This window comes from Sebastes fasciatus, chromosome 20 (genome assembly GCF_043250625.1).
Source record: "Sebastes fasciatus isolate fSebFas1 chromosome 20, fSebFas1.pri, whole genome shotgun sequence".
Lineage (NCBI taxonomy): Eukaryota > Metazoa > Chordata > Actinopteri > Perciformes > Sebastidae > Sebastes > Sebastes fasciatus.
The window spans coordinates 3,890,343-3,906,360 of NC_133814.1; the positions used below are offsets into that span (position 1 = coordinate 3,890,343).

Consider the following 16,018-nt stretch of genomic DNA (forward strand, 5'->3'; position numbering starts at 1 on the left):
CATTCAGTTCACTGACTTTATGGCTCTTCCCTACTTTACTCCTGCCTCTTTTACACTGTGTTTTAGCATTTACCATTATCCCATAATTGCCGCTTGTGGCCACAGTTGCCACTGATAGTTACATAGACTCACCCTAAGTACTGTATGTCAATCATTATGTAACACACTATAGATGTATTGCTCATGTTGAAGGAGAAATATTATTATTAAAAATATTACATAAATTTATTCTGTTGCGTGTATGTTTTGTAGCATCTTAGCATCAAGGTATGGGTTCCGTTGCGTTGCCATGTCTCTGTTGTCTAATTCAATAAAACACCAGTCAATTTGATTTAACTCGTATTTATTGGATTCGAGGAAATGTAATCAATTATTGGACAAGGAAAAGATTTGATTCTCAGGCATGTTGGAAATCCCACTATAGCACTAAGATGTACATAGGATTGTTTCAGGGCTCTTGGGCAAGGTGACTTCAGGCTGCTTATCTATCTAGCCCTGGCCAGGCCCACCATATTCTGGGCTCTGCTGAAGATGGCGTAGTACTGTCTGATGAAGACATCACCCAGGATCCACAGGCTGTCTCCTCCGTTGCCAAAGCCGGTGCGGCAGCCATAGTATTGAGACTGTGGGAGGGATTTGAGAGAAAGATTTCAGCCAGATGTTAAGTATATAGTAAGATGAGAAAAGGCAAACAAACACTTACCTGACGGACGTAGGCAGAGCCTGGGATGGTGAATTCCTCTCCGTGGATGTGGAAGGTCACATCTGGCATTTGGGCAATGTTGTTACAGTTGACCTTATACTGAGGCAGAGGGAGAAAAGGTGGAAAGGAAAGGGGATGAAAGAGTATTCAAATTTGGTTTCACTGTCCAATGTTCAACTCTGCTAAGTTGTATTTAATGTGAAGCTAAAGAAATCTCCAACCAGGATGTCTTTTTTTAGCACTTACGTCTCCGTTCTGGCTGCTAGCTCCAACAACACGGTTGATGTTGCTGATGCTGCTCTGAGGTCCGACAATCAGAGAAGTGCCGGTGTCCACGATAGCCTGGCAACCGCCATTGCAAGCCACAACCTGACCGTTGACAGTAACACTGAAAGACATACACAGCACAGCATGCATCAGACAGATATCAAACACTTGTGCCCACTTTAGTTTGGATAGAGTTCTGGGGACCCTGTCATGCTGTATCAGTGGCTTCACCTGTCCACTGTGATCTGCCAGTACAGCTCATTGGAGAGGGGAATCCAGGAGATGGAGCCATAGTAGTGGTTGGGGTCAACACCGCCGAAGGTCACCACACTGCCTTGCTGAGAGTTGCTGCAGAGGAAAACGAGAACTTACTGAAAAACTCTCTAGAAATGAGTTGGTGTTTGAGTATTAGTAAGTATTAGGATGCTGCAAAGCTATGGCTGTCCTTACTGGCTCAGGTACACAGAGAAGAGGTCTTGGCTGACCAGGCCCTCCGTCATCATGTTGTCGAAGACGGGCGTAGCGCCGGAAGCAGACAGGCGAGGGTATGCCAGGCCCAGGATACCATCAGCGCGCATGTACTGCATGAAAGGAGCCTCGGTCTGGCTCAAACCGACGACCTGGTTCCTCACAACGAGCCCACCCACCTGACAGACAAGCACAAAGACAGTACAGGGATTTAAAACCCTCTAAAATCACAAGCTGTAATCGGAATATCCCTTCTTTTGCTTTTTCTATTTTCATGATTTTTTTTGTGCAACACACTTAAATTAATAAAGTAAAGATATAAAAACCCTAAAAAATAAATGAGAAAAAAACACTGTAAAATAAGGAAATAAATTAAAAACTTTAAAAACTAAAAAACAAAATAAAGAAATAAATAAAAAACGTAAAAAAACAAAACAAATTAAATTAAATGTAATGAATATGACCCACAGGCTGGCAGATATTTTTTCTTTAATTTTGAAGGAATCTGTTGAGACAAAATAATAATCAATGTGAACTGTAAATAAATATTAATTTCCCAGTTCAAAGTGATACTATATGCTTTCATTCCTCACCGTCACAGTGTCGTATCCAAGGAAACCAGTCATGCTGCCGGTGCCGTAGTGGATACTGAGAGCGCCGCCCTGGTTTCTGTAGGTGCTGCTGGTGCTGGGGTTAAACTTGTCATGGTTGTCTAGGAAGGTACAGATGTGAAAATAATTACATAAAATATTATCTTTTTTTGCACTTTAGCAGGAGTCAAAAGTAAAGTAGATGATGCAATTGAAAAGTAAAAGTTAGGAATGTTAACCTTTTGTTTTCAACATGAACGTATTGTCTGTAATCTAGACATTGGAACAACTAAACGACGACTGTTTGAGGACCTCTGATCTGGCCTAAAAGGGCCACAAGGCCTCAGATATAGGTAGGAGCCATCCCTACCTGCGTCCCTGATCGTGACCCCAACCCTCCTAATCTCTACACCAGACGCATGCTAGATATCTGGTTGTGTCTAGAAAGTAACCTCCAAGTTGTGGAACTCTCACAAGATGGTTATAGGCACTGACATCGAATGGTTAAGGTTAGGATAGGTCATAGGACAGCGAGTTTTGCAAGAGTTTTTCGCACAACCCAACCGGTCAAAGCAGATGGCTGCCCACCCAGAGCCTGGTTCTTCCCAAGGTTTCTACCCGTTAAAGGGGAGTTTTTCTTGCCATTGTCGCATAAGAATGCATGCTTATGGGGGATCTCTTGTTTGATCTCTAAATTATAGAGTACGGTCTAGACCTGCTCTATATGAAAAGCGTCCTGAGATATCTTCTGTTATGATTTGATGCTATATAAAAAAAAATTAATTGAATTAAATTGAAAATCAGGACCAAAGTCATTGAGTGTGAACTAGGCATTACAGAGGTATATCTTGAGCTCTCTTCAGTCTATAACCACCTCACGTTCTTATCCTCTTACCCAACAGTTAGCCCTAACCTTTAACCATTCTCACTCAACCTCAAACATACTCGCTCTTGAATGACACTATTGAATCCCTCTCTCCTTACTCATGGTACTACATGTAGTGTGGTGTATTAATTGATCAGTGATTAATTGATTAATCAGTGTCTATGCATCAATAGTTTTACATACTGCAGGCTGGACTGCTGCAGTAGACGGAGGGCACCCACAGGTTAGAAGAGCCGGTGTCAAAGATGACCTTGAAAGACTGAGGAGGAGTTCCGATGGAGATGATTCCATAGTAAGCCAGCTGGAGATGAAGAGGAGACAATGAGGTTATTCATGGCCCGAATGAGCCATTTGTCAAAGTTCATCTGTTTCAATTACTCACGTCAGCATCGTTCGTCATCTGCTCGTTGCCCACGGCGAAGCTCTCGTCGAACTTGGCCATGGGGTTGTATGGGTACTTGAGTCTGTACTCCTCCCACAGACCCAGCTCCTCCAGGGTCTCCCTGGCTGTCTTACCCTTCTCCAGAGGAACCCTAGATGTGATCAAAGAGAGAAACGTATTTATTTATTTCAGGTACATTTTTAGCCTTTTAATTGACCTGCACAGTTTTTTTGCTCATGCGTCCTTCCTCGTGAACCTCTTGGTACTCGTAAATGAGGAAACATGACATTCTCCTGACCCAGCTGTCTTTACTTAAAGGGCAGGTTTATCTGCATTTTGTTCTGTTTTTTGTCAAATGGAAATGCCCACTCAGTCGTTGCAAAAAGCAGTAATGTAGGTTGCCAAAGTAAGCTAACTGAAGCTAATCAATAAAGCTGTGAATAATGTAAAACACTAGCACTAGCTGAGTCAATGTTAGCCGTGCTAAGTTTAGATATAACTGAAAGGGTCAGTTCTGATTTTTTGAAGTGGTGTTGTATGTACACTCCTGTGTTCTGCGAGGTAAAATTACTGTTTTTGTGAATTTTGTGGTGGCTTTGAAGAGAGTGATATAACTGCTTCAATTTCGCCGTCGGAAAAGGCTGTCTGACGGCGAGGTAAAGCGGCTGTGGATGGAAAAACATATATTAGCCACTTAAAAAATAATCTAAAACAGTTTAAGTGTCCGCTATATTTTGAATATCTTCACCACTTTATCTCGCCACCAGACAGCCTTTTCTGACAGGGAACTGAAGCCGTTATATAGCGGCAATCAAAGCTACCAGACCAGACTCCATTGACAAAAACAGTCATTTTACCTCCCAGAACACGGAGTTGCTGGTCTACCGCTGCATCGATCGGTTAGTTTGTTTGTGTTATTGTGTGACTTTCGGATCTGAACTAACGTGGCGTCCACAGCAGTACATTACTTAGCTTCAGAAACCTACGTCAGGTCACATGGGAAAACATTTTTAGAAGGGCTTGGGGAAATAGCATCTTGACACTAAAACAAACGTACTTTGAACAATATTAAATTTCAATATGCAGATTTGAATACATAAGGAACACCACTGAGAAGCTACAGATTGATATAAAAACCTAAAAATCAATAAATAATGGACCCGCCCTTTAATTTCAGATATACTCTTGAGCACAGTAAATACAGAGAGCTCTGACACCTGTTCATTTAAATGTCTGCAGTTATTTCAGAAGAGCTGATGAAGTCTACGTAGGTAGTCGGAAAAATAAAAAAAATTGAACATGCAGGTACAGGAACATGTTTAAGTGGTCAGGCTGACTTACTGGATGAGGCACTCGGACAGTGCCACCATGGCACACACAACAAAGGCCCACTTCATGGTCTCGGCTTGGCTATCAACTCTATGAGAAAATGAATTTCAGTTGAGCAGAATTAAGTTCATATCACATTACAGAACCATTCAAAGTGAAATGTAATAACATAGTAGGTCTATGATACTCACCTGTAGACTCCAAGAGTGGCGACAGACAGGCTTACATCCTCTTTTATACAGGTGGACTGACATTTTTTCCATTACACAAAGATAAGGCAATGCACACGAACAAGTGATAAGTACAGATACGTATATGGAAAACTAATCGCTGACCTCAAGACAATGTCAATTATATGATTATTAAAGGAAGGAACACAAAGTTTTGGATAAAGCTTGCGTAACTGCGGTAGAGTATAATATTTGTGTTCATGTTGAAGGTGCTAAATGCCAAAAGAAACCATAAAGGTTCTCTTCGCAAAGTCAAAAGGTGATGATACAGCTCTAGTACATATGAAACTGTTTAATTTTAGTGTTTTATTTTGGTTAATGTTTCAGTTTTGTGTATATGTTATTTTTATTTGATGCTTTCTATACCTTTTTTATACTCTTTATTTGTTGAATAGCGACCCCTTACAGTAGTTCTCAGAAAAGTATCAAAGCATTAAACAATTTTATAATAGTTACTGTATAGCCCTCCCATCCCGTCCCACCCTAACATTTAAAATAAATAAATAAAAAAGAATACAAAAATAAAGTAATAATAATAAAAAACATATATAGAAAATAAGAAATATAATAATTAGAAATGAAATCAAACTAATAATAATAGTGATAATAAACAGTAGAAGTTATACACATACCCATGTACGTACATACATACACATACATATACTCTACATATTGGCTCAGGGAATATCTTAAAGTTATAGTTTTATTTTATTTTTGTAAAACATTTGTTTTCTGTATCCTCTTCTCATATCAAACAATTTATCTAAGCTCTTAATTCTGTGATTTATTACCTAATTTTATAGATTTTATTTTTTATTTACTTGTGTCCTTTCATTCGCTTAGTTGTGGCGCCTCTGGTTTCAGCCAGTTTGTGTTATCTGTTTAAGTGCCGCTACTATTAAAATTGTAAAAATTCTCTTTTTATACTTTCATTTAAATTTTTTAAAAATGTTTGCCTTAGCATAAACACACTCCATACTCTATTACTCTACTAATAAATCTGTATTCTTTGTTTTAAATATATTTTTTGTGTTGGCCAAAACTTACAAACACCACAGTCAGTCACCTCAACACACGGGTCTCACTAATAACAGTGTTTGCTGCTCTGTTATCGTGCGTTTACTCTCATATCAAGGTCTTTTCCTTTATATAAGCAATAATATGAGTGACTGCTGATCAAACATTCATAGAGGTGTGTGATTATTTAAACTAAAACACATTAATAGAAACACGAGTGCTCACGGTGCTGTTTTATTAGAGCACTGTTTTCATATTATAAATAAAATGTTTAAAAAGAATTGAAACTACTTTCAGACCAAACGGTCTCTTGTTTTTATTCTGTCTGTAGGGTAAAATATCCCCAGTCTCTTACAAAAGTGTGTCAGCTTATAACAATGCATTTACATTTACTACAAAAAGAACACAATGGTGAAAACTGTCTTAAAGTAACTGTTAAATTTTTTACAAATATTACATTCATAACTCCCCTTTTCTCTTTTTGTTAACTTACCAACTCCTGTCCGTTCTTCTGTGTATGGTCAACAGGCTTTTTGGCTTAAATAATTACTAGGGTTTGAAGAATTACTTCCACATCCATTATTTCCTATGCAGGTGCGTGCATTGGATAGGAGTTCATTATTTTGTGGCAAAGGAAATTCCTGCACACAAGACAGATTTATTTTGAAAGGACTCTAATAAAGGCCAGAAGGGAAAGTTAGTTTGATGGATTGATTCGATAAATGTCCTTTGTGTAACTGCAGTGTGCTAGAATCTCCTTTTCTATGTGAAATAGTGACAAATTGAAAATTGTATTACCCCTACTCAAAGCTTCCAGGTTGTTTTTCTTTGGAAGATTTTACAAAAATCTCATAAAGGGCGCTTGAAGAACAGTTCCAGTCCATAAATGATTATGATGGTACAGTAAGCCCTGAACTAGTTCTGTTGTATGGAGGGATATCTTAAATGGTACTCCAGCCAGTGGTGTAAGGTAGTGTACGACGGGCCCCAGTGCACGCTAGTTACTGGTTATGAACCCCCCCCCCCCCCCCCCCCCCCCCACACACACACACACCATCGTATTCACTCATCACATGATGCTACGGGCGTGGTTTAGGTGTGTGAGACGACACAGAGAGGCGACTGTTCGTTCTTAACAACAATGGCAGCTCCTGAAGAGGTTAGCGTAGATGCTGTAATAGCATCAGTTACATCAGAACTGGAGAGTATTATTTCTTCATTGAAAGAAGGGCAAAGAACAGCACTTATAAACGTATAAAGTACGGCAAGTGCCTGCCCTTTTCCAAACAGTTGCCAATGACGGCTTCTCAGATGGTTCTGTGTAACAAACAATCTAACAGGGTCAGGTTAGAGGGGAGGTGCCAAATTGCCAGATTTTGAATAAAATGCAGCCGAAGGGGCACGCTTCATCCTGCACGCTGTGTGTGTGGCTCAGCGCTGCTCTCGGTCAAACATGGCAGCGCTCTACACACAGCAGAGGAGAGACCGAGGAGCCGTGGGACACTAGAGCACATGCACATAAAAACACATATCCCCGTTCTCATCCGTCAAATATGGCCGCTTTGTATCTGACAGAGCTGAATGGGGACTTGTGCCTCGGTATCAGACGTCGAGGGGCGTGACAAAGCGGCGGTATTTTGACGACCTGAACGGGCTGCACACCTTGCTTATTGGCTGGGGGGTTACACCCCCATGTGGCAGAGGGCAGGGTCTCTGTACCGTAGATACAGACATCACCACACACTTCTAATGAGTCATAAGATTGAGAGGGAATATTTCTATACATAGTTTTTTTCTTTAAACACTATCTCTACGCCCCCCCAACCCACGGGCCCCAGTGCAACCGCAGTGCCTGCACTGTCTTTATTTACGCCCCTGACTCTGGCAATCTAGTGTTGAACTTCCATGAAGTTGTGGGAGCCTATGTGGGTCAAGCTGCAAAAATAGGTCAACTGAAAGCTTTTTTAAAAATCAGTGGTCTCCAAGCCCAAGCCGAGATACCCCTGATGACATCATCTGGGGTTATTTTCTCAGACTTGACAAAAGTCCTCCGGAACCACCAGAGAAAACATTATACAACTATTTCCGTGGGCTGAGTGGTACTCCCCCATAAAAAGTAAATTGATCCTAATGTGTAAAATCAGAGGCCCTTTAATGCTACCTGAATAGCAACTGTTAGTCCAGCGCTTTGTAGCTGCAAACCACTGCAGAGATCCAGTCGGATCCAGATCTAAGCTCGCTCCCAGAGTAAACCCAGTGGTCAGTCTTGCTCAGTCCAAGCCTTCCTCTTCACAGGGACTCCATCACTGATATGCCGTCTCACCCCTTCTTCACTCCTGGGTCTGCTGTTAGTGAAAGCTAAATACTCTCCTACGTTGCCACATGGAGCGACTCCACCTTGAGCCTGGAAGATCCTCTGAGCTGCATCAGCCGAATGGGAGCTCCCAGAATGCCAAGCTCTTCTCCTGGGGAACCCGGCGTATCCAGGAGAACCTGCAGGGTATAAACCGCAGATCCCAAGCTTGGCTGCTTCAGAAGTATGGTTGTTGCTAGATGCGTGAGGATGAAACTGCGCTGATTCAGACTCAGAGTAGGTGCTGCGTGTACGGGGAAAGATGCAGACCGATGTAGCGGAGGAGTGAAGTGATGGAAGGGAGACTCGTGGTTTGGGGTAAAGAAGACCCGTCTTCCTGTGTCTCACTTCTCCTGTTACCCTTCCTTCTCCTTCCAGTTCCTTTGGCTTTGATGACTCTCCGGATCTCTCTGCACCTTTGTCCTCGTTATTGATCCACCTCTTCCTCCTCCTTGTCTGAGCCTCTTCCAGTTTCATTTCCAGGTTGTGGACGTCCTCGGTTATCTGATTGACCTGATCAAAGCGAGACAGCAGTGCGCTGACGCAGGGCAGCAGGCGGTCCAGGTAGGGCTGGACGTCCAACCCAGCCTCGGACGCCGACGAGTCCTCAGACCTCACAGAGAGAGACGAGGAAAGGGGACGGGGGGATGAGAAAGAGGAGGACAGGGAAGGAGAGTGGGAAGAGGGGAGGGTGGAAGACAGGGTGGAGAGACGGGACTCCTGGGAGGACCTGGAAGGAGGGACGTCCATACCTTCGAACTTCACCCTGTGCCTGAACTAGAAAGGTAAAGAAACATTTAGAATCAGCAACATGAACTGACTGTGGATGATTTACATCAATGTAGTACCTACCTCTTTAGCTTTGGTGAGTCCCATCCACAGTTTGAGTCTCTTGATGAAGAACTCCACCATCTCATAGTCCTGAGGTTCAATGGTTGGACAGTACAGCTCAGCCTGCTCTGCCCTGAAAGACACAGCAATAGTTAGCAATGAAACCTACTTAATGCAGTATTTACCCTACCCAACATTAACTCCTCGTTGGCACTCTGCTCAGGGAAAATTCGTAGCATTCACACTTTCAATTCAGCTTGTTCATTTGTAAAATTACGATCATACGTCTGATTTTAATCCTTAAGAACTTTGGTGAAGTTTCCTCAAGCGCCACCATGAGGTTTACCTCTATGGTTTTGATTCAAATATCTTTACAACTGCTGGATGGATTGCCCTGAAATTTGTTTTAGACATTTATGTTCCCTCACAGGATAAAATTGTAGTCACTTTGGTGAACCCCTTAATATTTACATAGCGCCATCATCAGGTCAAAATGTTAAGTTGACCAATTGGTTTATGACCAAATACCTGCAAAACTAATGACATTCCCATCAGCCTCAGCTGAACTGTGTTTAGTGCTCAGTGGTGGGTAGTAACTCCAAAGAACTTATATAGATTAGAAGTAAAAGCAAATTGGACGTTCCATTGCAACATCAGCGCGCAGCCGCAGAGCTACGCTTCTGCCATTTTGCATTGAAGGCGACTGCTATATTATCAAAGGACGCCAGTAAAACGTCTGCCTACTTTAGCTGTGCTAAAGTAAAACAAAATTATTTCTATTCTAATTACTTACTTACTTATTTATTTATGTATTAAAGCTTTTAGGCCCGGTCGCTTCCCAGAGGAGCATAAAGTGAGCGATGGACATAAATGGAAGTTAGAAAAATCCAGCACACAGATTTTGAGAGCAATCTCAAACTTTTTCATGTCAAGGATCCAAAATCTGTGTCCCATAGGCCACAGACCATGGATGTAGAAGAGGTTGTGTTCTGTGCTTTTGCCCTGCGTGTTAGTAATTAGACTACAACTCCATTAAATTCTGTTGATGTCATGCTACTAGCACTACTAGCTACTGGCTGATAGCCGGTTGTTTGGGAACAGAGACGTTAATACATCCACCACGGTGCAGGCTGACAGCATACAGCCCATGGGTGTATTATAAGATAATAAAAGTGATGAATTACAGCCAATACATCTATTATTACAGCCGCATACAGCTAGCAGGAAGCTGGCATGTAAGCGTGCAGGGCGGTGCATTCCTGTGGGTCTGATGCACATTCATTATGCCAAGGAAAATAACTCTGGATTCGGCTGTTAGTTAGTTTTACAACTTTCAGAGCATAACGGTTTGAATAAAGGTTATTTAAGTGTTCACACTGGCAAGTTGATTTACCTTTAAAAAAAAAAAAAAAAAAAGATCTTCTGATTTACAGATGTCTCTTATACATCCATGACCACAGACTCATTGGCTTTTTCAGTCTAAAATGTACATTCACCACTCAAGTACATTTGTTATAAAATATATGTAGGCTACTTCTACTCAAGTAGTTTTTTTTAGGAGTACTTTTACTTCTACTTTTACAATACTTTTACTTGAGTCCTGTTTTTTGTTTTTACTCTCCCCACTACTCTTAGTGCTTATTAGCAAATGTTAGTATACTTACATGCATAAGTGAGAGTACATCATCATACTGGCATTGTCACTGTGAGTAGGTTAGCATGCACCGCTGTGCCTCACAGAGCCTGTATTAACATAGTTGTACAAGAATTTGGAACGTTTTTAACATGTGTTCATGTTTATCACATGTTGTGTACTTTAGACTCTGCCAGGATGGTTTGTGAGCACAGGGACAGTCTGTGTCAAGCTCGCTCTGACTTGAAATGTGACAGTACTGTAAAATTTACAAGACAAACTTCCAAGATTTTAATAGAATAGGAACTTGTCATGTTAGACAAGGATGGACTATGGAAGTTTGGGTTACGTCTAACTTTTGACAATGCAGTGCTGGGATGTTTACCCACACATCCACACAACCATACTACTGGTAATATTGTGTACATACATTGTGTACCTGTATGTACGGATGAGAACAGCTCCACAGAGTCTGGCTAAGAGCCAAACACCTCCCCCCATCAGCAGCAGCCCATAGAGAGGGCCCAGGACCGGGTGGACCCTGCACAGTCTTTGGAGAGCCATCCGGCCCCGTAGGATGGACAGCACTGAGACCCCGGTCTGACGTACAGACAGGAAACCTTCCACTGAGCGGGAGAAGAGCTGGAACAAAGACAGAGGCGTATCAAATATATATTTTTTTAGGAATATTCCATTCGGCTGTAGTCTTCTTCTCGTACCGTGTTTCCCAGGTGAGTGCAGAGCAGCAGCAGCAACAGCAGCAGGGCGGTCAGAGCCCACAGCTCCCTCCAGGCTCTCTGCAGCACTCTGCCTAACACCACCCACCTCCGCACAAACCTCAAGGTTCCCAGCAGCTGCAACACACAGGCAATGGGAATGAGTAGACATTTAATAGAGCGGGGAAACCAGTGGAGAAGGAGTGTAGAGTTGCATAATGACGAAGCAGAGTTGTCATTTACCTTTAGAACTAGTAGAGTGAGCAGGACAGCCGCGCACTGAGAACAGCTCTGTGCCAGGAGGGCAGCACTGTGGAGGTTGATGAAGCTGTCTGGTTGGGATCGAAGCTACGTGGCACAAACAGGTTATTGTAATGTCGTCAAAGCAACACATAGAATAGTATTTTTTTTTACTGAAATAGTCATTTGCTTTAAAGCTAGGGTTGATAGTGCTCTTCAAAAACATGTTTTGTTATAATTGTTGCAATTCTCTTGACATCCCGACAGCAATCGATAAATCAAATGCTCTGACTAAAAAAATTAATTAAATTCTGTATACGTGGCTGTAGCAGGACTGTAATAAGCCTGTAATAGCCATGTTCGTTGTTTATGTTCATAATGATCATTTCGGGGGAGTTGATTTGGAGGGAGGCCTGAAGGGACGGACCGTCTGTGTTGCTGTCTTTGTGACTTTCTCTCTAGATTTAGGAACTGTTGGATTTAGCACTGCTAGCTACTTTCATTGTAAAACAGTTGGCAAGTTGGATGATTTTTAAAATCTAGTGAACTCCTGCTCGTTTTTCTAAGATTTTCCTACCTTTAGTTCAGTTCGGTTCAGTTCAGACAACTTTATTTATCCCCAAGGGGGCATATCATTTGTAGCATTCCCAGTCCATACATCCATACATACAACAACCAATTATTAGTTAAGTCAAAGGAAACATATTAAAGGCATGGGGCAGTTGGAGGGACAAGTTACAATAAGAACCATATAAATACATAGGATTATGGCAACTTTAACTATTGCTATGTTTTTCTTTGTAATTATAATGAGTGAATAAAGGGTTAGGGTTGTACTGTATGTACTGTAAATGTAGGGGCTTAAGTAGCATTTGCCCCCAAATCTGCTAATTTCTTCTATTTTTTTTAATTATCATTATTATTATTGATATTATTATTCATTATTTCTATAAATGATTGATATATGTATTCATTATCATTAACAGTGTTATTATTGTTATGTGTTTTTGATTATTAGTTTTTGCTCAGGCTTCCCTCTCTCCTCTGTCTATTCTCTATCGGTTACAAATATTCAGGCACACATACTCACATATGCCCGACATGACCACCCTGAGAAATAACGACTGTCTTGCATATCTGTAACAATAATATTATTTTATGTATTTTCTTTTTCTTTTTTTTTGCGTTTTTGTTTGTTCGTTATGCTTTGTCTTGTTTCATCTATATTCCTGTTTCTGTCTATTCTGATGTATTGTACGTCACTACAATAACAAAAGCATCAAGGCACAGGGTAAGACAAATAAAGAATATATCATGATAAAAATTTGATAAAAAAAATGATTTACCTATCAACGACAAGGGAAGCACTGCCATTGACTTTTTTAAATTTAAGTTATCAAACTAACACTAATTGGTCAAATTTGGACTTATTAGGTTAACATATAACAAGGACCTGCTCAGGTGACACTCGTGTTGGAGGTCATCTCAATGGATCTTAAAAGTTTTCATTTCTTACCTTGGAAACACAGCGAGTGGCCTGGGACAGGAAGCAGAGCTGCAGGATAGCCGTTGCCAGGGACAACAAGGCCAGGAAAAGCTGCAACCAGTGTCTGCATTGACGCAGATACTGGGCACGCTCAGCAGCCATGGACCACAGCTCTCCGAACAAGATGAGGAGAGCAGAGGTGAGAAGGAGGACCTGCAGTATGAAGCAAGTGGATTTCATCACTGGAAATCTTTCGCTTAAGAATATCAGGTCTAATTATTCTTTGAAGGGATTGCAGTGTTTGTTACCGTAAGTGCCATCTGCAGGTCCAGTCCAGAGAAGGATGAAGGGATGAGAAATGGATGGATGGAGAGAAAGGGGGTGACTCTCTGTGTCTGAGCCCATTCCAGCTGCATGGACACACACACAAATAAACCAGACTCTCTGTGGTAGTGTGTGAAGTCCACAGAAAGACTTTTAAACCTGGGATAAAAAAAGAAAGAAAACATCTTAATGAATGTCAACTGAATATGGTAACATATAATTCAATATATGGGTCTCTAAAAGTGTAGATTTCATTTAACAGAAGGTTAAAGGGAGAGTTTGGGTGTTTTGAAGTGGGGTTGTACATAACCACAGTCAGTGTATTAACTACAGTAGATGACGGTCGGCATGCCCCCAGTTTGCAGAAACAGACAGGAGTTACCATACAGAAGCAAAGCAATGTACTGCTGTGGACGGGGCCGGCAGCAAAACATATTTGAGACCAAAACAAATTTATATCAGTAAGTGTACGCTATATTTAGAATATTTTTGCCGGTTTACCTTGCCGTCAGAGAGCTTACAGTCTATGTTTCTGACGGGGAACTGAAGCTGTTATCTATGCTCTTGCCAAAGCAACCAGATTCCATTGAAAGAAAATGTAATTTTACTTCGCAGAGCATGGGAGTTGCTGGTCGACCGCTGCCTCTATCGGTTATGTTTTCACCGCTGTTGGTTTGTTTGTTTGTTTGTTTGTTTGTTGGTTTGTCCGTTTGGAGGATTACTCCAAAAGCCCATGATGGATTTGAATTAAATATTTTGGAAGGGTGGGGTGTGGCACAATGAACAATCCATTAGATTTTTGTGGGGATCCAGATCATGATCCAGCTTCGGGATTTTTTTTTAATCACTCCGGTCAGCCTGTGCATTAACACCACAGGCTTTAAGACATGCGTTCATGGCGCGTCACCCTACCTCTTTCCTTCTGCCAGCAGAGAGAGGGACAAAGAGAGAGCGGGGGGTGGAAGGACGGGGAGACACCTGTAGATTCAACGTTTTTTAACATTAAACTCTGTGAAATTACAGTTGAGTTCAACCAAAGCACACTTGGTGATTGTTGAAAAGAGTAACGACGACGGTTTAGGTGAGTTTTACTTTGTTTCTGTCCAGCTTGAATGAAGTGTTTTACGATGCTCCGCTACGTACAGCTGATCTCAACATAAACAAAAACACACGTGGATGATGGCGCAAGCTGAACGGAGAGGGGGGGCAATTGTACTCGGGCAGCTTGGCGGAGGTCTGCGACAGCAGTTAAAATATTCTAAATATAGTGTACACTTAAACTGATAATGATTTTTTTAGGTGGGGCCTTTTTTTTTAGGTGGCTAAAATATGTTTTGCTGCCGGCCCTGTCCACAGCAGTGCATCGCTTTGCTTCCGTACCGGTAACTCCTGTCTGTTTCTCCAAACTGGGGGCATGTCGACCGTCATCTAATGTAGGTAATACACTGACTGTGGATACAGTATGTACCACATACAATCCCACCACAAAACATCCAAACTATCCCTTTAAGAAGATGCAAAATAAATCACATTAGAAGATTCAGTATCCCGTGCAAAACATATGCAAAATAGTTTGGTAATCTACATGAGAAAATGATCATGTAGATTATGTTGTTGCTCCATTTGTTCCCGGAAGAAAAAAAAGTTGCATTGTTTTGTTTTTCAGCAAGTTTTAATAGGGTGGCACGCCTCATTATTTTCAAAAGTGTAATTCAATCTTGTCTTATTTCTCAGAGGATTCAACAACTGAAGAATGAAGGTATTAATAAATACCCACTCTGCATGTCTCGGAGATGCAGTCGCCTTGTCGTAACTAATCCACTTACTGTTTCTTGCTCCAGTCTGCCATGTGCAAGTCAGCTAGGAGCTGGCGTGTTGTCACGCTGCTGTTTCCCAGAAAGACGCTCGCCAGAGGACTGAGAGGAGGTGTGTACTGCAGCTGTGGAGATCCAACAAGGAGCAGTGTAGGGTTTTGGTGCAGGTGTGGCACCAACGTGTGGTTGATCCACTGCTCTGCGTCTGACCAGCTGGATGAGGAGAGAGTCGACATACTGTAAGTTTAAGATTGTGTGTATAGTCCCTTTCCCATTGGACCACTAACATCTGGCTTTTGTCTTTAGTGGGTAAGGTTACAATCGGCATTCATTCGCGGGACGAATGACTGCAGTAGTCACGCATAGTCTCGCCTCCAGCTCCGATTGGCAGTGATGGAAATATGACACCCGGGTGGACAAGCTAATTTACGCCTTTTCTGGTGCAATGCTATGTGACTTGAAGTGGATATATAATAAATAAAGTCAACAGGTATTTGGACAATTATTATAATTTATAAACGTACAAGACTTACAATTAATATGCTCTCCTCAAAGTCACCAGAATCCAGTCAGACAACACTCATTTTACCTCGCTGATCATCGGAACACACTTCGTTAAAACGTGACAGAAACAAAATAAAACTCATCGAAACCAAGTAGGTTTATCTGTGGGTGTACAGTACTACAGGACACACCTACTACGTGACACACCCTCAATTTGTGGGTTACCTTCTAGTCACAACCTCAAA

General features: G+C 41.6%; 2 protein-coding genes across 2 annotated transcripts in view; both read right to left on the minus strand.

Annotated features, from left to right (window-relative positions):
• Positions 1 to 326: 326 nt before the first annotated feature.
• LOC141758773 (pepsin A-like) lies at positions 327 to 4,790 on the minus strand. The gene is made up of 9 exons (XM_074620425.1): positions 4,638 to 4,790; positions 3,297 to 3,447; positions 3,098 to 3,215; positions 2,032 to 2,150; positions 1,421 to 1,617; positions 1,202 to 1,318; positions 950 to 1,091; positions 704 to 802; positions 327 to 623 (listed from the first exon to the last, which is right to left on the minus strand). Exons 1-9 carry the CDS (start codon positions 4,691 to 4,693, stop codon positions 486 to 488), a joined length of 1,137 nt encoding a protein of 378 aa, XP_074476526.1. The 5' UTR covers positions 4,694 to 4,790; the 3' UTR covers positions 327 to 485.
• A 1,313-nt stretch (positions 4,791 to 6,103) lies between these two features.
• The window catches only part of pkd1b (polycystic kidney disease 1b), a 36,191-nt gene continuing 26,276 nt past the window's right edge, over positions 6,104 to 16,018 (minus strand). Inside the window, exons 34-42 of the mRNA XM_074620904.1 lie at positions 15,282 to 15,482; positions 13,440 to 13,614; positions 13,162 to 13,344; positions 12,073 to 12,103; positions 11,649 to 11,753; positions 11,409 to 11,543; positions 11,129 to 11,315; positions 9,078 to 9,189; positions 6,104 to 9,002 (exon numbers count right to left, since the gene is read on the minus strand). Coding sequence (XP_074477005.1) covers positions 8,133 to 9,002; positions 9,078 to 9,189; positions 11,129 to 11,315; positions 11,409 to 11,543; positions 11,649 to 11,753; positions 12,073 to 12,103; positions 13,162 to 13,344; positions 13,440 to 13,614; positions 15,282 to 15,482 — 1,999 coding nt within the window. The 3' untranslated portion in view covers positions 6,104 to 8,132. The remainder of the gene's footprint in view (positions 9,003 to 9,077; positions 9,190 to 11,128; positions 11,316 to 11,408; positions 11,544 to 11,648; positions 11,754 to 12,072; positions 12,104 to 13,161; positions 13,345 to 13,439; positions 13,615 to 15,281; positions 15,483 to 16,018) is intronic.